Here is a 22,805-nt window from a genome sequence, read left to right as displayed (position 1 = left end):
CCTTCAAAGCAACACATTCCCACTGGACACCTCCCCTACCCTGCTCCTGCCATACTGTCTCTAACAGACCAACAATGACACTGCAGGATCATTCGAGGCTTAAGAGAAGAGTCTAAGGATGTGGCAGTGAAAAAGAAGGGAGAGTGGGGAGTGTAAAAGGGAGCACAGAGGGAGGCCAAGAAGCATCTCACAAATTTCTGACCTTCAAGGAAACTCAGTTTTCCGACACTGGACAGAGGTCAGACATGATTAATTTCATATATATCCAATAAGTGGCTAGTATCAAAAATATTTAAGAACTTATACAACGAAACACCAAAAAACAAATAATCCAATTAAAAAATGGGCAAGGGATCTGAATAGACATTTTTCTAAAGGAGATGTACCGATGGATGGCTGACAGACACATGAAAAGATGCTCAACATCACTAACCATACAAATAAAAACCACAATGAACTATCACCTCACACAAGTGAGAATGGCCACTATTAATAAGACAAGAAACAACAAATGTTGGCTGTGGAGAAAAGGATTTCTAAGTCCAGCAAGCCATAGATCAATTGCATGAGTAAAATGAAGGCAGTTTAAGACAGTGTCTCAAAGATTTCTCTTATACCCCTTTCCTTGGGAAGCTACTAGAGAATGTTTCATCCAAATGAGGCCTGTATGAAACTTAAAGCTTCTGCACAGCAAAGGAAACCATGAAAAGGCAACCTACTGTATGAGAGAATATATTTGCAAATGAGATATCCAAGGATAACAACACAGGACCAAAAAATAGGGGATCCAGAAGGGACAAAGGTGAAGAGACTTCCAAGGATGACGGAGAAATGAAGTGCTAGGCCCACGGCTGTGCAGTAGGCTTAGGGTGACCAATACTGGCTAGAGCAAGGGGAGACAGGGCTACAGAGGTGACCTGATCTGCTCAGATGTGCTGAGAAGCAATGCTGCACTAAAAGAAGAGCATACCACAGACATATAAAAAAGTAAGTAAATAAACCCCAGGAAAATAAACAGTAGTACAAGAAAGGAGACAGCTCAGCTATAAATAATACTTCTAGAGTCCTAGTAATGTAAACACTGAATATTGATTTAACCAAAATGGTTATATCACACTGTGCTGAAAGCATAAGGGGAGGGGACAGGAAAAGGAGCTAAATTCCATCTGCCATCATAAAAGTTTAAGGATACTATTTAAAATTGAAAATTGAGAAATAGCATGAGCATGTTAATTAAAAAATAGACTATCTTGGAAGGGGCGGTGCCAAGATGGCGGCATGAGTAGGACAGTGGGAATCTCCTCCCAAAAACATATATATTTTTTAAAATACAACAAATACAACTAGCCCTAAAAGAGAGACCAGAAGACACAGGACAACAGCCAGACTACATCCACACCTGCGAGAACCCAGAGCCTGGTGGAAGGGGTAAGATACAAGCTGCAGCCCGGCGGGACCCAAGTGCCTCTCACTCCAGCCCCCAGCGGGAGGAGAGGAGTCGGGGCGGGGAGGGAGAGGGATCCCGGGATTACTAAAAACCCAGCCCCAGCCATCTGCACCAGAGCGTAGACACAGTGCATGCGGGGGGTGCTGGAAACTAGGGAAGCAGGACAGTAAGACCTGTGAGTGGGTCCTGCAGCCAGCACCCCTGGGACAAAGAAAAGCGAGCACTTTTTGAAAGTCTTAAAGGGACAGGGACCCCACAGCTGGATGGAAGCATCCCGGGTCACAGTCTAGCAGCTGGAAATTCCAGGGATCTCTGGGTGCACTAACCCTCTGGGCAACAGCTCTGAGACCCCTCACGGAGGTAAACAGCCAAACAGCCCCCCGTCCATTATCCCTCTAGAGCCCCGCCATAGTAGAGCAGGAGCCTGAGGCTGGCGACGCCCACAGCAAGGGAGCTTCCGCCATACCGGCCAGGCAAGATACAGAGACCCAATCTACATGCAACTGCCCAACACAAGGCACTAGGGGTCGCAGTTGACCCAGTAAAGAAAGGCCAGGAGCAAGTGGAAAGAGTATTGGCCCTCCCAGCTGACAGAGACGAGTCAATAGTATAACACTGCACCTATCAACATGAAAAGGCAAAAAAATTTGATCCAGACAAGACTAACCCAGACACCTTTGACATCTTCTACATCTTCCCTGAGAAGGAACCTGGGGAGATAGATTTAACCAATCTTCCTGAAAAAGAATTCACAACAAAAGTCATAACCATGCTGATGGACATGCAGAGAAATATGCAAGAACTAAGGAGGGAGAATACAGAAATAAAACAATCTCTGGAAGGACTTCAAAGCAGAATGGATGAGATGCAAGAGACCATTAATGGTCTAGAAAACAGAGAACAGGAACACAGAGAAGCTGATGCAGAGAGAGATAAAAGGATCTCCAGGAATGAAAGAATATTAAGAGAACTGTGTGACCAATCCAAACACAACAATATCCGCATTATAGGGGTACCAAAAGAAGAAGAGAGAGAAAAAGGGATAGAAAGTGTCTTTGAAGAAATAATTGCTGAAAACTTCCCCAAACTAGGGGAGGAAATGGCCTCTCAGACCACAGAGGTACACAGATCTCCCATTACAAGGGATCCAAGGAGGGCAACACCAAGACACATAATAATTAAAATGGCAAAGATCAAAGACAAGGACAGAGTATCAAAGGCAGTCAGAGAGAAAAAAAAGTCACCTACAAAGGAAAACCCATCAGGCTATCATCAGATTTCTCAACAGAAACCTTACAGGCCAGAAGAGAATGGCATGATATACTTAATGCAATGAAACAGAAGGGCCTCAAACAAAGAATACTGTATCCAGCATGACTATCATTTAAATATGAAGGAGGGATTAAACAATTCCCAGACAAGCAAAAGTTGCGGGACTTTGCCTCCCACAAACCACCTCTACAGGGCATCTTACAGGCACTCCTGTAGATGGGAGCACTCCTAAAAAGAGCACAGAACAAAACACCCAACATATGAAGAAGAGAGGAGGAGGAATAAGAAGGGAGAGAAATAAAGAATCATAAGACCGTGTTTATAATAGCTCAATAAGCGAAAGCTAACCTTGAACCTTTGGTAACCACAAACTTAAAGCCTGCAATGGCAGTAAGTACATATCTTTCAATAATCACACCGAATGTAAATGGACTGAATGCACCAATCAAAAGACACAGAGTAATAGAATGGATAAAAAAGCAAGACCCATCCATATGCTGCTTACAAGAGACTCACCTCAAACCCAAAGACATGCACAGACTTAAAGTCAAGGGATGGAAAAAGATATATCATGCAAACAACAGAGAGAAAAAAGCAGGTGTTGCAATACTAGTATCAGACAAAATAGACTTCAAAGTAAAGAAAGTAACAAAAGATAAAGAAGGACATTACATAATGATAAAGGGGATATGCAATACTAGTATCAGACAAAATAGACTTCAAAGTAAAGAAAGTAACAAAAGATAAAGAAGGACATTACATAATGATAAAGAGGATATAACCATTATAAATATATATGCACCAAATAGAGGAGCACCAATATATGTGAAACAAATACTAACAGAATTAAAGGAGGAAATAGAATGCAATGCATTCATTTTGGGAGACTTCAACACACCACTCACTCCAAAGGACAGATCCACCAGACAGAAAATAAGTAAGGACACAGAGGCACTGAACAACACACTAGAACATATGGACCTAATAGACATCTATAGAACTCTACATCCAAAAGCAACAGGATACACATTCTTCTCAAGTGCACATGGAACATTCTCCAGAATAGACCACATTCTAGGCCACAAAAAAAGCCTCAGTAAATTCCAAAAGATTGAAATCCTACCAACCAACTTTTCAGACCACAAAGGCATAAAACTAGAAATAAATTGTACAAACAAAGCAAAAAGGCTCAAAAACACATGGAGATTTAACAACATGCTCCTAAATAATCAATGGATCAATGACCAAATTGAAATGGAGATCTAGCAATATATGGAAATAAATGACAACAACAACACAAAGCCCCAACTACTGTGGGATACAGCAAAAGCAGTCTTAAGAGGAAAATATATAGCAATCCAGCCATATTTAAAGAAGGAAGAACAATCCCAAATGAATGGTCTAATATCACAATTATCGAAATTGGAAAAAGAAGAACAAATGAGGCCTAAGGTTAGCAGAAGAGGGACATAATGAAGATCAGAGAAGAAATAAATAAAATTGAGAAGAATAAAACAACAGCAAAAATCAATGAAACCAAGAGGTGGTTCCTTGAGAAAATAAACAAAATATATAAGCCTCCAGCCAGACTTATTACGAGGAAAAGAGAGTCAACACAAATCAACAGTATCAGAAACGAGAAAGGAAAAATCACGACGGACCCCACAGAAATACAAAGAATTATTAGAGAGTACTATGAAAACCTATATGCTAACAAGCTGGGAAACCTAGGAGAAATGGACAACTTCCTAGAAAAATACAACCTTCCAAGACTGACCCAGAAAGAAACAGAAAATCTAAACAGACCAATTACCAGCAACGAAATTGAAGCAGTAATCAAAAAACTACCAAAGAACAAAACCCCCAGGCCAGATGGATTTACCTCGGAATTTTATCAGACACACAAAGACATAATATCCATTCTTCCTTAAAATTTTCCAAAAAATAGAAGAGGGAATACTCCCAAACTCATTCTATGAAGCCAACATCACCCTAATACCAAAACCAGGCAAAGACCCCACCAAAAAAGAAAATTACAGACCAATATCCCTGATTAATGTAGATGCAAAAATACTCAACAAAATATTAGCAAACCGAATTCAAAAATACATCAAAAGGATCATACACCATGACCAAGTGGGATTCATCCCAGGGATGCAAGGATGCTACAACATTCGAAAATCCATCAACATCATCCACCACATCAACAAAAAGGACAAGAATCACATGATCACCTCCATAGATGCTGAAAAAGCATTCAACGAAATTCAACATCCATTCATAATAAAAACTCTCAACAAAATGGGCATAGAGGGCAAGTACCTCAACATAATAATGGCCATATATGATAAACCCACAGCCAACATCATACTGAACAGCGAGAAGTTGAAAGCCTTTCCTCTGTGATCGGGAACAAGACAGGGATGCCCACTCTCCCCACTGTTATTCAACATAGTACTGGAGGTCCTAGCCATGGCAATCAGACAAAACAAAGAAATACAAGGAATCCAGATTGGTAAAAAAGATGTTAAACTGTCACTATATGCAGATGACATGATATTGTAAATAAAAAACCCTAATGACTCCACTGCAAAACTACTAGAACTAGTAATGGAATTCAGCAAAGTTGCAGGATACAAAATAAACACACAGAAATTTGTAGCTTTTCTATACAGTAACAATGAACTAATAGAAAGAGAAATCAGGAAAATAATTCCATTCACAATTGCATCAAAAAGAATAAAATACCTAGGAATAAACCTAACCAAGGAAGTGAAAGACCTATACCCTGAAAACTATAAGACACTCTTAACAGAAATTAAAGAGGTCACTAACAAATGGAAACTCATCCCATGCTCCCCGCTAGGAAGAATTAATATCGTCAAAATGGCCATCCTGCCCAAAGCAATATACAGATTCGATGCAATCCCTATCAAATTACCAACAGCATTCTTCAGTGAACTGGAACAAATAGTTCAAAAATTCATATGGAAACACCAAAGACCCTGAATAGCTAAAGCAATCCTGAGAAGGAAGAATAAAGTGGGGGAGATCTCACTCCACAACTTCAAGCTCTACTACAAAGCCACAGTAATCAAGACAATTTGGTACTGGCACAAGAACAGAGCCACAGACCAACAGAACAGAACAGAGACTCCAAACATTAACCCAAACATATATGGTCAACTAATATTCAATAAAGTGGCCATGGACATACAATGGGGAAATGACAGTCTCTTCAACAGATGGTGCTGGCAAAACTGGACAGCTCCATGTAAGAGAATGAAACTGGATCACTGTGTAATCCCATACACAAAAGTAAATTTGAAATGGATCAAAGAGTTGAATGTAAGTCATGAAACCATAAAACTCTTAGGAAAAAACATAGGCAAAAATCTCTTAGACATAAACATGAGTGACCTCTTCTTGAACATATCTCCCTGGGCAAGGGAAAGAAAAGCAAAAATGAACAAATGGAACTATATCAAGCTGAAAAGCTTCTGTACAGCAAAGGACACCATCAATAGAACAAAAAGGTATCCTACAGTATGGGAGAATATATTCATAAATGACAGATCCGATAAAGGGTTGACATCCAAAATATATAAAGAGCTCACACACCTGAACAAACAAAAAGCAAATAATCCAATTAAAAAATGGGCAGAGGAGCTGAATAGACAGTTCTCTAAAGAAGAAATTCAGATAGCCAACACACACATGAAAAGATGTTCCACACCGCTTGTCATCAGAGAAATGCAAATTAAAACCACAATGAGATATCATCTCACACCACTAAGGATGGCTACCATCCAAAAGACAAACAACAACAAATGTTGGCGAGGTTGTGGAGAAAGGGGAACTCTCCTACACTGCTGATGGGAATGTAAATTAGTTCAATCATTGTGGAAAGCAGTATGGAGGTTCCTCAAAATGCTCACAATAGACTTACCATTTGACCCAGGAATTCCACTTCTAGGAATTTACCCCAAGAATGCAGCACTCCAGTTTGAAAAAGACAGATGCACCCATATGTTTATTGCAGCACTATTTACAATAGCGAAGATATTGCAGCAACCTATATGTCCATCAGTAGATGAATGGATAAAGAAGATATGGTACATATACACAATGGAATATTACTCAGCCATAAGAAAAAAACACATCCTACCATTTGCAATAGCATGGCTGGAGCTAGAGGGTATTATGCTCAGTGAAATAAGCCAGGCGGAGAAAGACAAGTACCAAATTATTTTACTCATATGTGGAGTATAAGAGCAGAAGAAAACTGAAAGAACAAAACAGCAGCAGAAGCACAGAACCCAAGAATGGACTAACAGTTACCAAAAGGAAAGGGACTGGGGAGGATGGGTGGGAAGGGAGGAATAAGCGCAGGAGAAAAAGAAAGGGGGCATTATGATTAACATGTATAGTGTGGGAGGGGCACAGGGAGTGTGGGGGCCCGGCCTATGGCTGAGGCTGAGCCCCACTCTAGCTGGACAACGCCCTAAAGATGGCGCCTGCTTCCTGCTCACCACCCTTTCCCCTCTTCCCTGTTGGGGATTGGCCCAGCAGACTTCCGTACCCGTGCACAGCTCGTGCTGCCTGCTTAGAGTGGCGCGTGACACCTATCCGCTTAAAGGTCACGCATGATACTGTCCCGGATTGGTTGGGTGACTGAATATAAGGGAGCCCGCCGGGAGGGAGAGGAGCTGCCCGACAACTGCTGTAACCACCACGAGAGATTAGACAATAAAGCCTAGAGAAGAATCAAGACCTTGGGTGTGTTGCTTCGGTCCCTGAAGGGTCGCGACAGGGAGGGCTGTGCAACACAGAGAAGACAAGTAGTGATTTTACAGCATCTTACTATGTTGATGGACAGTGACTGTGAACGGGGATGTGGGGGGGACTTGGTGAAAGGGGGAGCCTAGTAAATATAGTGTCCTTCATGTAACTGTAGATTAATGATATGAAAATAAAAAAATAGACTGTGAATGAATTAAAAGTGGTTCCTTCTGAAGAGCAATTTCTAAGAGGAGGGGTGAGGCAGACTGCTGCTTTTGACTAGAAGCTATAAACTATTTTATGCTTTTAAGTGTTAAATTGTTTTAAAACTATTTGATTGTAATAAATACATAATACACATAAATACAGGTATTATACATACATATAATGTATAGCATGTTTAATCTATATCCTATACTGTGTACAATGTATTATAGCTGAATAAAATGCAAAAAGAAAATACTCCTACAAGAAAATCAGTTATTTATACTTGTATTTTTACGCTTTGTTTATTTATACCTTAATCATAATACTCCAGGTGTTAAAACTCTAAGATCTGGACTCTGAAAATAATACCAAAAGAAGAATTATAATTTCCTATCACTACCACTTTGAAGAAAATAAGAAAAATGAATGTGTATGTTTAAGTATGTTTGCTCTAAAAAAAAACTGCCTCTGACTTTTACAGTCAGAAATCAATTACTAAAAGTGCTATGTGTTAAAATGGTATGTGTTAGGAAAAAATGAAATCACTAGGTCACACCAGATGACATTTGAACCAGTCAGTAAAGTAGGAGCTGTGACACGAAGAGACAGGATCACATAGGATGGGCATGAGATAATCATTGTGTTCAACATCACCTATACTGTCACTAGTCAATCATGCTCAGATCTGGATCTCACAGCTTAAGAAAGATGCAGACGCTCTGGAGTGGATGCAGGTATTACTTACAGGCAGTTAAAAAGCTCAATACTTATATGACAAACCCACAGCCAACATTATACTTAACAGCGAGAAGCTGAAGGCTTTTCCTTTAAGATTGGAACAAGACAAGGATGCCCACTCTCCCCACTTTAATTCAACACAGTTCTGGAGTTCCTAGCCACAGCTATCAGACAATACAAAGAAATAAAAGGCATCCAGACTGACAAGGAAGAAGTCAAACTGTTACTGTTTGCAGATGACATGACACTGTACATAAAAAACTCTAGAGAAGCCTCTCAAAAACAAACTAGATCTAATATCTGAATTCATCAAAGTTGCAGGATACAAAATTAATATACAGATATCTGTTGCATTCCTATATACTAATGAATTTACACTAAGAATGCAGTTTCACAGTCTTAAAAAGGCATATGCACCCCACGTTTATCGCAGCACTATTTACAATAGCCAAGAAATGGAAGCAACCTAAATGTTCATCAGTAGATGAATGGATAAAGAAGATGTGGTACATATACACAATGGAATATTATTCAGCCATAAGAGGAAAAGAAATCCTACCATTTGCAACAACATGGATGGAGCTCACTGAAATAAACCAGGTGGAGAAAGACAATTATCAAATGATTTCACTCATCTGTGGAGCATAAGAACAAGGAAAAAAACCAAAGGAACAAAACAGCAGCAGACTCACAGAAACAAGAATGGACTAACAGTTGCCAAAGGGAAAGGGACTGGGGGCGTTGAGTGGGAAGGGAGGGAGAAGGGGAATTAGGGGCATTATGATTAGCACACATAATGTACTGGGGGATGGGGGAACACGGGGAAGGCAGTATAGCACAGAGAAGACAAGTAGTGATTCTATAGCATCTTACTACGCTGATGGACAGGGACTGTAATGGGGTATGTGGTAGGGACTTGATAATGGGGGGAATCTAGTAACTACATTGTTGCCCATGTAATTGTATATTAATGATACCAGAAAAAAAAAAACTCAATACTAACACCTCTTGCAACAACCAAGGGGGCTGTGGCTCCCCAGTCTGGAGATAGAAAGGCAGAGATGAACACTGTGTCCCAAATGCAACCATATAGGATTACCCAACACAGAACCTAGGATATGTGCTAGGAAGACAGCAACAGCTAATGTGCCTAAAATATAAGGGAAAGAGCGTAGGTCATATACAACATTTTCAGAGAGTTCTGGTTGCCCACAGTACAGATAAATTGCCAAGGAAGAATGTATAGTGTCCTTCCCCAGTGACCTTGGGGATGCAGTGAGAAAAAGGAGAACAATCTATCCCACTTTCTTTCCACATGGCAACCACATGAATGCCAGGGAATAAATGAAGATTTATTAAATTTCAGATTTAGGAACTACACAAAGAAAGGAAAACCATCATTACCTGTGGTTGTAAAAATGTATCAAGTAAAACCTGGAAGCTGCCTTGCTACCACAAATCCACTGAGAAATTAGGCTGAAGGACCACTGCTTGCTCAACCCAACCTTCCACTGCTTCACATCAGTAACCTGAACCTCCCAAGTCTGCTTAATTTGTAGGTCACGCTACAGCTGTTTCAGAGTTAGCCTGAGGTTTTTAACTTTTACCAGCTGTGTTTACTTACCCTCAGAAAATAAGGAACAAACCACTTGAAATTAATTATTTGATGCAGCCCCTCCCCTTAGCTTAGAATTAACTGGCTCGATTTCCCATAAGCTGGCTTTGTTTCCTCTTTACCTTCAGTGCTGAGAAGAACATGTGGTCCACTCCCATAACTAAGGCTTTTAATCTTCTTTCCACACAAGGCTTCCAACTTTTTGGGTACCAGTATACTCTGGTTATCTCCAGTTCCTAGACAGTTACTATAGTTCAGTCCAAATACAAAGACCTAGAAAACAGTTTTTTTTCTGAGTTGCTTGACCAGTGTTACACAAAGTCTCACTTTTCTGCTCTGAAAATAAGACACACTCAAATTCAGTTTGACAACTCAGCAGGTAGGAAGAGACTAATCAGGTTAATAAGAAAAATTCAACCCCTGCTGATATTACTCAAGTTTTAGAATAGCTGGCTATCCTATAAAATTCAAAGAGTAGTAGGGAATAGTAAGATATTAAATCAAGAAACTGAAAAAAGAGAGAATTATATCAAAGGTACAGTCTTCTTGAATTTGAGATTCTCTTTATCCCCACCTTTTCAGAAGACTAGGAGGTGGGCCGGGCTAGACACATCTGGGAAAGCAGAAGGAGAGATAAGCCTGAAGGAAAGGTAAGGCCTGCCAAAAGGGATAAAGTGCCAGGAAAAGTAGAATGCATCTTCCACTGAAGTATTTCAAAACAGAGATTAATAAGGATTAAATTTACATTTTGGGACAATCATGCAGGCTGCAACCTTTTCTCAATCTTCAAAATGTACACTTTAAAACTCACTCCCTGAAAGCACCCTCCGGGTCTTTGGAGATGCTTACCTCATCACTGTCAGTGACATAGAGTGCTTCATTGGCAGAGGTACCAAAGACACAGGCTTTTCGAATACAAGCAATTTCTTGAGGTGAGAGCAGAGTAAAGATTGGCCACTTCCCTACATCCACCATGACTCTGGCTTCAAGTAATTCTTATTAATAAGCCAACATCTCTGCTGTAACAAACAAAAGGATTCCAAGACAAATAACCACTTAACTAAAGAATGGCGATATATTAATGAAAGGAAACAAAAATTAATTCCAGAATAAACTACCTACCTTTGGTTAAATGGAAAGCTCACTTTCCCCAGCAACACGTCCAATCATTCCTCTACCTTCAGATCTGAGCCTTTTCCTGTAATAGAAGGAACAACTTGCTGGAACCAATTGTTTGTCTTGCCTGCTTGTAAGCCTGTGCTTCTCTGTTATGCATATGCTTATACACAATCAGACAGCAGAGAGTGGAGAGAAGACATGCTAACTGGATGAAACCAGGGTCTCTCACCAGGTATTTTTTCTTCAGGTACTGAGATAAAGTTAAAGGTACTAGTTTGTCTAAGACACTTAATTCTCAACTAGGAGACAGGGTGGATGGAGGGGAAGGGAAGGAGAGGGAGTAAGTGGGAGAGAAAGACAGACTGTGTGTGTGTGAGCTAAAAATCAGAATCATTACCACTACCTCACCAATCTCCTGCTATCACCCCTAACACTGAAAGACCACTACCCCTTACAAAAAAACCTCTGCCACACTGAGCCTCTGTTTAATTATAGGAATAGGACACCCCTCAGATAGTCTAGAGTGGCAAAAGTATTAAGAATATTAAGAAGCACTATCCTAAGATTTGCTGGATGAAATCATAAAAGAAATAATAATATTCTGATTCTTATGTATATGACATTTTCTATATACATACAAATTGTTTTTCATTTCACACTGAGAAGTTAACATATGAACAAAGGCAAGACAATTTACCCTAATTTTGGTGTTAGAGCTAATAATCATATAATGAGAGTAAGTTAGCTTAAACAGTACCCTATGAAAAGCAGAGATAGGTATTAATTTCCATAAAACTCTAAACCTGATCTGTTTAAGGAGTCTTACACAAAGAATCCTGGTCATGGCTCCACTCTTCTAGGGCTAAAAAGTATTTCTATAAATTCAAGGGGCTGTATAAACACAAAGCTCTATTGTGCCAAATGAGTTTCCTGGCTCTGATCTATGGAAATGGAAATAGAACTAAGCAGTTGACACAACCAGGGTTTCCTAAGGAGGTATGGAACTCCTCAAGTTCCTTCCTACTCACCCTCTTCCTTAAACCTCTAAAAATAGCCAAGAGAGGCAAGCTTGAGACCAAGGTCTTTCTGACTCCACTACCTTTGACAGAACCTGTATAGAGACAGCCTTGAGGCTTGGACATACTTAGCCAAGGCCTCAGTTTCCACCATCCAGAGACTTTCCCCATAAGCACCAACTTGGATGACAAGGATCAGATGCCCACTAGGCCCGCAGCATCACACCAAATATTTAATGGGCCTAAACACCATCAGGACGGCCTATTTCCTATCATTGCACAGCCAGACTCCTGGAATAACATTCGAACATTCTGAAAAGTGTGCTTGCATAGTGTGTGTGTGTGTTGGTGGGAAGAGGTTAAGGATCTGGGGAGAGGATAAAAACCAATACATAAACATGTTAAAGAATTTTTGTTTCATATGGTACAAAGGGGTATAGGAAAGTAAGTCTCCCTACCATCACCCCTGAACCCCTCCTTCCCAAAGGCAACCACCATTATCAGTTAACAGTTGTTTTTCTTTCCAGAGATAAATGTATACTTACATAAGCATTATATGTATGTCAAAGCCTTTTTTCCCTTATTTAACCACACATCTTGGAAAAATCAGTCTATATTAGTAGAGGCAGACTTCATTTCTTTTCAGTGGTACCGTACAGCATTCTATTACATTGATTTAACAACTGGCCTGTTTCTACTGAGAGACATTTAACTCAGTTTGAGTCTTTTTCTAACAGGAACAATACTGCAATAATTGTTACATATATTACTGATATACACCACAGTGTATCATCATCGTGTCTTGGTTTTGTTTAAACTTAAATTTCTCTTATGATGAGTGAGGTTGGGCATCATTTTAAAAAATAATCAAAATGATAGCAATAATAACAACTGATGCTTCTTGACCATCTGTGTGCCAAGCACTGTTCTAAGTATTTTGCACTTATCAATTCATTTAATCCTCACTTCATAGACAAGGAAATAGAGACAGAGATTTTAAAAATTTGCTCAAACTAGTAAGTGACGGAGTCAAGACCTGCAGCCATGCAGTCCAGAGTCAGGGTGTGTACTCCTCTCCCCCTGGTCTGAAGAGTTTAGGTGAGTTTATCCTTTTACATAAAGCCCCTATTTTTTCAACTGGACTGTTTTTCTTTCCTCTGTTCTTTATTTATAGGTGCTCTTTATATGGTAAGAAGACTGTCTTAAATGCTTTTTGAAGTAACCAAAAAGGACCCCTCCCAAACGGTCTGCCTTGTGCTTCTTACAGAGAAAGGAGTCACAACTGAAACAGTGTAAATGTCTGTAGGCAGGTAGATGAATTCCAAGAAAATCCAGAACCATATTTCCCTAGAATATGAACCATATCAGTTAGCTCAAAATTTAATATTGTATGCAACACAGAATTAAGTTTTAAATAAATAGGAAAAAAGAATTAACCAAAAAGATAAGATTTATCACATTTAAAATTACAACACAAACAGATATTACCATTCAAAATCACACAATTTCCTGACAGCAGCACAATTATTCTGAAGTCACTAAACAGTTATAGGCAACTGTGCCTCAATGGTTTGGTAATCTACTGAAAAATCAAACTAACTTTCATAATGATGGCTTATTGCATGAACTGAATTTACACATTGCTCAATTACTTGAAGCTTTATTTTATAAGATATTTCTCCAGACCTGTAATTTAAGAGTCAATATAAAAACAGATCATATAACATGTCCATACCCATCATAAAAACAAGAAAGCATCACCTACTGGCATGGTGGAAAGGACTGAGTGTTAAGAACTGTGTTTTAGTCCAAGGTTTGCTTTTAATCCATTAGTGCGATGTACCACATACCTTTCTGGGCCTTGGTTTCCCAGAAATCTGTTCTGTCAAATTCTATAATTTTATATTCAAGGTGTAATGAAGAAGCTATGGGAGATTTCTGAATGCACAAGAACAAGGGCACTAATGTTGATCATGCAAGTAATTACTCAGCAACACAATCCAGTGAGCAAATAAACAGCACGAAGAAACTAACAATGATCACAAAGGACCTACTGTGCTGTAAACACTGTGTTAGGCAGCTTCACATACATAATTTCATTTAATCTTCACAATACTCTTGTAAGGAAGAGATCATGATCTGTTCTTAGATGTGGAATGAGGCTTGGAGGTGAAATGACTTCCCAAAGTCACAGAGCAACATAGTTAGGATTAAACTCAGACTCACATTGGCCTTGGCCCTTCAATGGGTAAACTTCCTCAACATTACTTCCTTCTGACTTTATCTTCCCTCATAAATGTACACCAGCATCTGTTTTTGAAACGCTTCAAACACAAAAAGTACTTCCAAGAAAAATATGTACTCCAAAGTCCCCCTGTCTAGATTTGTCTGGTTAAACCACTGGGAAGCAGACCCTGGAGGCCAACTGGGACCTTTTATCCTCAGGGAGCTCAAAAGAGTGTGAGCACAAGGTGAATTCTTGGGCTATAGACTGCTAAGGCACACAAAATATGTGTTCATTTGACTCTGCTCAACTTGGGCAGCTGGTAACATTAACAGGATATCCTCAGATTCAAAAAAGATTCTCTCCAGGTTTTGTGGAGGGATTAAAACTCATGATGTGCTATATGCTGGACAGAACAGATCCGAGTCCTGAACTTGGGCATGTGGCATATGTGGGCATATCTTTACCAAGACAGCACAATGCAAAAACCACCAAAATTTTCTAATTAACTCAAGATTACCACCATCATGTAATAATTAGATTATTGTAGTGTGATGTTTAATTACTCCATTTTCCTGGAGGCATTTGCACCTTTGCTAGTACAAAGAAAATCATATTAAGGTATGATTCTATCAACTTCATAGACTTAGTATTTGACCCTCTATCACAAAATTATAAAATGTATATACTACTAATCCAAACAGCTAAAACAGGTGGAATCACCAAAAATAAGCATTTAATCTGTCATGAAATCTACATCAGACTTCAGAACTCTGTGGCTGAAAATGACTCAGAAATATAAAGATCTATCACAAGAAGAGAGCTGTTAGGACAGTTTTGATATCTTATGACATCTAAATTTGCTTAAACATGAAGTAGAAGTACAAACAGTTTTTTCTAATTGTATGAATTTCACTTTAAAGGAATATAAATATAAATATAGTCCAACCACATTTCATTTAAATCACCTCTCCAGAGGTTGCAAAACAAATTCAGATGCTTAAAATAATAATATGTGAACTTATTCTATTAACGTACTGAGGAGACACTGCTAATAGGAAAGAATCTTCAAATTGCCTGCTCAACCTAGGCCATCCTGGATAGGCACATACTTTGGTGAGTACTCAGTGAGGTTACCTTAAGGAAGGTAACCCAATGCTTTTCCTTCCCTTATTACTACACATCCCTCAAATGAGGCATCCTGAGGGAAGATGTTAACAAAAAGTTAAATTATGCACTTATTCCCAAGTTAAAAAAAAAAAAACTAAAACAAACAAAGCACCCCACAAGAAGCAAATGTACCCTATAAGGTTTAGCTATGTTATAAAATAATACATTATATGATTACAACTTTTTCAAATAAAATATTATGGAAAAAAGGATTCATACACACCAAAACAGATTTCTCTGGAGAAATCAGAGGTGATTTTATCTCTCTTTGTATTATTTAAATATATTCCAAATTTCTATAACAAATATTTTGTGGTCAAAAGATTACAAAAATTTTAGGACACAAGATTATTGTTCAAATTATGTTTACTCCCTAAGATGTTTAAAGTTTTAAGTGGTATTATTGCCTTAAATTCTTAAACTAGGGTGGTGAAGTGTTTCAGACAAGTCTGTAAAATGAATTATTAGTTTAAAATTAAATATATAAAGTTGGGAAGGGGAAAGATGGCAGAGTAGGAAGGCAAGGCAGAAACCGCCTCCCACACACACTCCAAGGAAGAAACTACAGCAAATACAGCTAACCCTGAAAAGGACCTGAAGACTGCAGGACAGACCACCTACCCCTGGGGAAGAAGAGAAGTCCACACACGGAAGGGTAAAGTGGCAGAGCCATAGTTCAATAAGGACCCTAGCCCTTCCCCCATCCCAGCCCACAAGTGTGAGGGAGACAAAGGAGCAGGGAGGGGATAAACAGTAAATAACTCTGTACACATAGCCCTGGAAATCTGCTCTGGGAACACAAGCCCACAATGCACTGGGCTTTGGTGATTAGCAGGGCTGGACACCAGGCACAGTTGGAGCACTCTGGAAGGCCGAGACTCCGGCTGCTTGTGGAGGACAGGCAAGCTCCATGAGTTCCACTGAGCCCCAACACAGAGATGGCAGTTTGAAAGATTTTCCAGCAGTGGGAAGGGTGCCAGAGAGGGGAGAGTTGGATGGAGCTCTCTTCACAGAAAGAGCAGGTGGATGACACTTCCCCAGCCCTCCCATGTCCCTACAGGGCACTCGCAAGAGCCCCAAACACTCCATTTCCCTCACTGGAAGCTCAGCCCTGAGGCAGTTCCCTGCACACCTGCCTGCCTGCCAGCTCAGCAACATCAGATTTTACCACCTGGCAGCTACCTGGTAGGCACAGGGAGGCTTTCACAGCTTTTCCGGACATATCTCAGCCTAAATGGGAAGGCACCTGTGAAAGCTAGATCCAGTGCTCCTTCCTCATCACAGGCAGCCCAGCCCCATATTGGCCACCTGGCCACCATGCTGCCACATGCCTGCGCATGCTGCCACAGCATCCTCCCTGCCCAGTTAGCCCAGTAGTACTGCCATCATTGCAGGGCAGACAGAGGGAAGCCCTGATTACAACAATCCCAGCAGAAGTCATGCTAGCAAAGGGCGAGCTGAGGCAAACTGCCATCTCCAGTGGACTGAGATAGACCACTGCCAGCAGACAGACAGAAAGGTGGCCCGCCTATAGCCCACCATCAGCACTGGGGCTCCACTGCAAAGGACAACCAGGCACTGGCGAGTAAAGAATTGTGAGATTCTGGGCACCAGAGGATGTCCTTCTCATAAAGCCATTACTCTTTGGACTAGGAAGCATATCAGATCCATCTAATATAAAGGAAGAAACACAGAAACCCTGACAAAATGAGGAAGCAGAGGAATATACTTCAAACAAAAATACAAGATAAAGACACCAGAAAGAGAGCTAAATGAAATGGAGATCACCAATCTTCTTAATAAAGATTTCAAAGTAACAGTCATAAATATGTTCACTGATTTGTGGAAAAGTATTGATCTCAGGGAGGATTTCAACAGAGACAGAAGAACTGAAAAAAAAAGCCACTCAGAGCCACACAGTAACTGAATTGAAAAATACGATGGATGGAATGAATAAAGATTGCTGCAAATAAAACAATACCAAGAAATATAATAATTAAAATGACAAAGATTAAGAATAAAGAGAGGATACTGTAAGCAGATGGAGAGAGAAAAAAAGATTACTTATAAGGGCAACCCCATCAGGATATCAGCAGATTTCTCAGCAGAAACCTTACAGGCCAGAAGGGAGAGGGCATGAAATATTTAATGTACTGAAACAGAAGGATCTTCAAACAAGAACCCTCTACCCAACAAGGTTATCATTCAGAATTGAAGGAGAGATTAAAACTTTCACAGATTAATGAAAGTTAAAAGAATTCACCACCACTAGAGCAGCCTTACAGGATATATTAAATGAATTTGTGTAGATGGAAATGTTCTTAACCCTAAATATTTTTCATCAGTGAAAATATACCCACATTAAAGATAGCAGACTAATACTTACCAAGTAAGTATGGAGTTAAAAAAACAAGTAGTAAAACCAACTATATACACATCACTCAAGGGATAACAAAAAATGCTGATTATGACATCTAATACATAAGGGGTGGAGGAGGAAGAAGAAAAGAGTAGTACTTCTAGACTGTGTACACAAAAAATTTAAAAAACAAGAAATAGAATCACAGCACTAAAGAAAATCTATCAAAAAACAAGAGAGGGGAATAAGAGAGGAAGAAAGGATAAAAAAGGATCTACAAAACAACCAGAAAACAATATGGAAATATGTACACACCTATCAATAACTACCTGAAATGCAAGTGGACTGAATGCAACAATCTAAAGACATAGGGTGGCAGAATGATCAAGAATCAAGACCTGTCTCTATACTGCCTACAAGAGACTCATTTCATACTTAAAGACGTACATAGACTGAAAGCAAACGGACAGAAAAAGATATTTCATCCAAATAATATGGAGATAAAGGCAGGAGTAGCAGTACTTGTATCAGACACAACAGACTTCAAACAAAGTAAGAAGACATTATATAATGATAAAAGGATCAGTCCAACAATAGGATATAACCATTATAAATACCAATCCACCCAACATAGGAACACCTAAATGGGTAAAACAAATACTAATAGAATTAAAGAGGGGAAATAGATTGCAACACTTTCATTTTAGGAGACTTTAATACACCATTCACATTAATAGATTAACCAGACAGAAAATAAATAAGGAAACAGAGGCACTGAACAATACATTAGGGCAGATGGACTTGACAGATATCTACAAAACAGACCAACCAAAATAGAAGGATATACATTTTTCTCAAGTGTACATGAAATGTTCTCCAGAACACATCACGTACTAGGCCACAAAAAGAGCCTCAATAAATTTTAAAACACAACTTGTGTCAAGCAGCTTCTTAGACCACAATGATATGAAACTAGAAATTACCCAAAGAAAGTAAAAAAAAAGCCAGAAACACATGAAGGCTAAACAACATGCTTCTAAATAATCAGTGGAACAATGACTAAATTAAAATAGAAATCAAGCAATACTTGGAGACAAATGAAAACAAAAATATCACAGTTTAAAATTTGTGGGATGCCACAAAAGTGGTTTTAAAAGGGAAGTTGATAGCAATACAGGGCTACCTCAAGAAACACAAACTGTCCCCCCCAAAAAACAGCCTAAACGCACATTTGAAGAAATGAGAAAAAGAACAAATGAAATCCAAAGTTAGTAGAAGGATAGACATAATAAAGATCAGAGCAGAAATAAATAAAATAAAGAAGAATAAAACAATAGAAAAGATCAATGAAATTAAGAGCTGGTTTATTGATAAGATAAAATAGATAAAACCCTACCTAGATTTATCAAGAAAAAAGGAGAGAGGACACACAAATAATCAAAATCAGAAATGAAGAAGGAATAGTCACAATGGATACCACAAAAATACATAATTAGAGAATACAAGGAAAATTATATGCATATAAGTGGGACAACTTAGAAGAAATGGACAAATTCATAGAAAAGTACAGTCTTCCAAGATGACCCAGGAAGTAACAGAAAATGAACAGACCAATTTCCAGCAATGAAATCAAACTGGTAATCAAAAAACTCCCACACAAATTCCAGATCCAGAAGGCTTCACAGCTGATTCTACCAAATATTTAAAGAACAAATAGCCATATTTCTCAAAGTATTACAAAAAGAAGAGGAGGGAATACTTCCAAATTCCATTAGACCAGCATCACTCTAATACCAAAATCAGATAGACAACAAAAAGAGAAAATTGTAGACCATTATCCCCAATGAACACAAAAGCAAAAATCCTCAACAAAATATTAACAAACCTATCAAAAACACATCAAAATGATCATCCATCATGACCAAGTGGGATTTTTTCCAGGGATGCATGGATGGCAGAATATTTGTAAATCAATCGTTATACACCACATTAGAAGGATAAAAACCACACGATCAATTATACCTTGATTAAAGATGGCAGCATGAGAGGTGAGACAGAGACCTCCTCCTAAAACCACATACAATATGAAAATATAATTAATACAACTAATCCTGAAAGAACAACAGGAAAGCAGGCTGCGCCAGACTGCATACATCTGGAGAAAAGAACAGACCTCATGGAATAGGGTAACATATGAAAGCCATGACCCAGCAGGACCCAAGGCCTTCTCCCTCTCCAGCACACTGGTGGGAGGAAGAGAAACAGAACTGAGAGGGACTGCTGAACACCTAGCCCTGGATATCTGCTCTGGGAGCATGAACCTACATTGCATGGTGTTCTCATGAATAGTGGGGTTGGAAAGCTAAGACAGGCTAAATACCAGGAGAGACTTGAGATTCCAGCTGCTTGTGGAAAACAGGGATCCACATCTGGCTACTCTGGGACTTCCTACTACTAAGAGACTTCCTAACAGTGAGAGGGCTGCTAAAGGGGCAAGGATTGCACAGAGCTTACTGCTCAGGAGAAAGGACAGGTAGAAAAAACTGTCCAGGTGCACTATGCCCAGCAGGTTGGGAACTTTCAGGATCTTCAGCCACTCCATCCCCCTGACTTGCTATGCAGCTCCAAGGTCCCCCACAGTGATATGCACCCTGCTGTGCCGGGTCAGCCTGCACCTGGCTCGCAAACCCACAACCCCTGTGCTGGTGTCAGGCCAACCATAAGGAAACCCAGCCTACAGCAGCTACCAATGCGAAGCATAGATGCTTACGACTGTGTGTTCAGCTGAACGGTTCTGGCAGCAGAGACAGGGATAGCAGCTGGGAAGCAGGAAACAGCTCTTTCCTCCCCCCAGGCACCAGCAATGCTCCCACACAACCCCCAACATCGCTCCAGGAGCTGAGCAGCTCCAGAAAGTAGAGCTTCTGAGCACTACAGGGGGCCACATATAAATATGAAATGTCAAAGGAAGCTGGTTCAAAGCAAAATGCCACAAACACCAGAAAAAGGACTGAGAGAGACTGAACTAATCAATCTTCCTGAAAAAGATTTCAAAATAAAAATCATAAACATGGTCCTGAAGTTACAGAAAAAAATTCAAGATCTCAGGAACCTATTTAGGATGGAGATCCAATTATTATGTAATACAGTGGAGGGTTTTAAAAGCAGATTAGATATGGTGGAGGAGACAATAAATGAAATAGAAATTAGACAAGAGGAATACAAAGAAGCCGAGGAACACAGAGAAAAAAAGGATCTCTAGGAATGAAAGAATATTGAGAGAACTGTGTGACCAATCCAAATGGAAGAATATTTGTATTTTGGGGTTACCAGAAGAAGAAGAGAGAGAAAAAGGATAGAAAGTGTCTTTGAGGAAGTAATGCTGAAAACCTCCCCAATATGGGGAAGGAGATATTCTCTCAGGCCATGGAGGTGCAGAGATCTCCCAATACAAGGGAACGAAAGAAGATAACACCAAGACATATAATAATTAAAATGGCAAAGATCAAGGATAAGGACAGACTATTAAAAGCAGCGAGGGGGGCGGAGCCAGGATGGCAGCGTGAGTAGAGCAGTGGAAATCTCCTCCCAAAAACACATAGAGCTATGAAAATATAACAAAGAAAAATCTTCCTAAAATAGAGACCACAGGACACAGGACAACATCCAGACCACATCCACACCTGCAAGAACCCAGCGCCCTGCGAAGGGGGTAAGATACAAGCCCCGGCCCGGCGGGACCCGAGCGCCCCTCCCCCCGGCTCCCGGCGGGTGGAAAGAAACCGGAGCGGTTTTTTTGGCGAGTGCTTTTTGGAAGCCTTAAAGGGACGGGCCCCCGTTGCTAGGGAGGCAGGGTGGCGGAACCGGTGAGCAGGTGCCTGGGACCGGCGCCTGAGGACAAAGAATGTCCCGCGTTTCTCCCTGCGGGACCGGTGGGCGGGTGCCTGAGACCGGCGCCTGAGGACGGAGGAAATCGCGCATTTCCCCCTTTTTTTTTTCTCTTTTTGGCGAGCGCTTTTTGGAAGCCTTAAAGGGACAGGGACTCCGGTGCTAGGGAGGCAGGGTGGCGGGACTGGTGAGCGGGTGCCTGGGACTGGCGCCAGAGGACAAAGAATATCCCACGTTTTTCCCTGCGGGACCGGGGGGCGGGTGCCTGAGACCGGCACTTGAGGACAGAGGAAATCGTGCGTTTTCTCCCTTTTTTTTTTTTTCTCTTTTTTGCGAGTGCTTTTTGGAAGCCTAAAAGGGACAGGGACCCCGGTGCTAGGGAGGCAGGGCGGCGGGACTGGTGAGCGGGTGCCTGGGACCGGCGCCTGAGGACAAAGAATATCGCGCGTTTTTCCCTGTGGGACCGGTGGGCGGGTGCCTGAGACCGGCACCTGAGGACGGAGGAAATCGCGCGTTTTTCCCCTTTTTTTCTCTCTTTTTGGCAAGTGCTTTTTGGAAGCCTTAAAGGGACAGGGACCCCGGTGCTAGGGAAGCAGGGCAGCGGGACTGGTGAGCGGGTGCCTGGGACCAGCGCCTGAGGACAAAGAATATCGAGCGTTCCTTCCTTGTGGGACCGGTGGGTGGGTGCTTTTTGGAAGCCTTGAAAGGACAGGGACCCTGGTGCTATGGAGACAGGGCAGCAGGACCAGTGAGCGGGTGCCTGGGACCGGCACCTGAGGATGAAAAAAAAAAAATCGCGTTTTCTCCTTTTTTTTTCTTTCTGTTCCCTCTCTCATTGTTGCTGTTGTTGTTTTGGTTTGGAGAGTGCTTTTTATAAGTCTTAAAGTGGCAGGACAGGTCACTTAGACCAGAGGCAGGGAATCTGGGGATCTCTGGGCACTCTAACCCCCTGGGCAGCAGGGAGCACA

At 40.6% G+C, this 22,805-nt stretch overlaps 1 protein-coding gene across 19 annotated transcripts in view; it reads right to left on the bottom strand.

The window, feature by feature from the left end:
* The window catches only part of LOC108399920 (RCC1 and BTB domain-containing protein 1), a 123,737-nt gene that overhangs the window by 84,286 nt on the left and 16,646 nt on the right, over window positions 1–22,805 (bottom strand). For 11 of the 19 annotated variants that reach the window (XR_012121140.1, XR_012121139.1, XR_012121141.1 and 8 more), the window contains 3 exons: window positions 11,184–11,259; window positions 10,911–11,080; window positions 10,184–10,334 (listed from right to left, as the gene is read on the bottom strand). The exons of 2 other annotated variants lie outside the window; for them this stretch is intronic. Coding sequence is in view for 11 of the 17 variants with exons in the window: in XM_073212791.1 (XP_073068892.1) it covers window positions 10,184–10,334; window positions 10,911–11,036 (277 nt within the window). In the remaining 6 variants the exon portion in view is untranslated. Of the gene's footprint in view, window positions 1–10,183; window positions 10,335–10,910; window positions 11,081–11,183; window positions 11,260–22,805 lie in introns of those variants that run through there. 6 more of the 19 variants (XM_073212782.1, XM_073212787.1, XM_073212786.1 and 3 more) reach the window with 3 other exon arrangements.

The sequence above is a fragment of the Manis javanica genome, chromosome 9 (genome assembly GCF_040802235.1).
Source record: "Manis javanica isolate MJ-LG chromosome 9, MJ_LKY, whole genome shotgun sequence".
Lineage (NCBI taxonomy): Eukaryota > Metazoa > Chordata > Mammalia > Pholidota > Manidae > Manis > Manis javanica.
The sequence above is the reverse complement of the archived record's forward strand: the minus strand, read 5'-3'. Positions and strand labels throughout refer to the sequence as shown.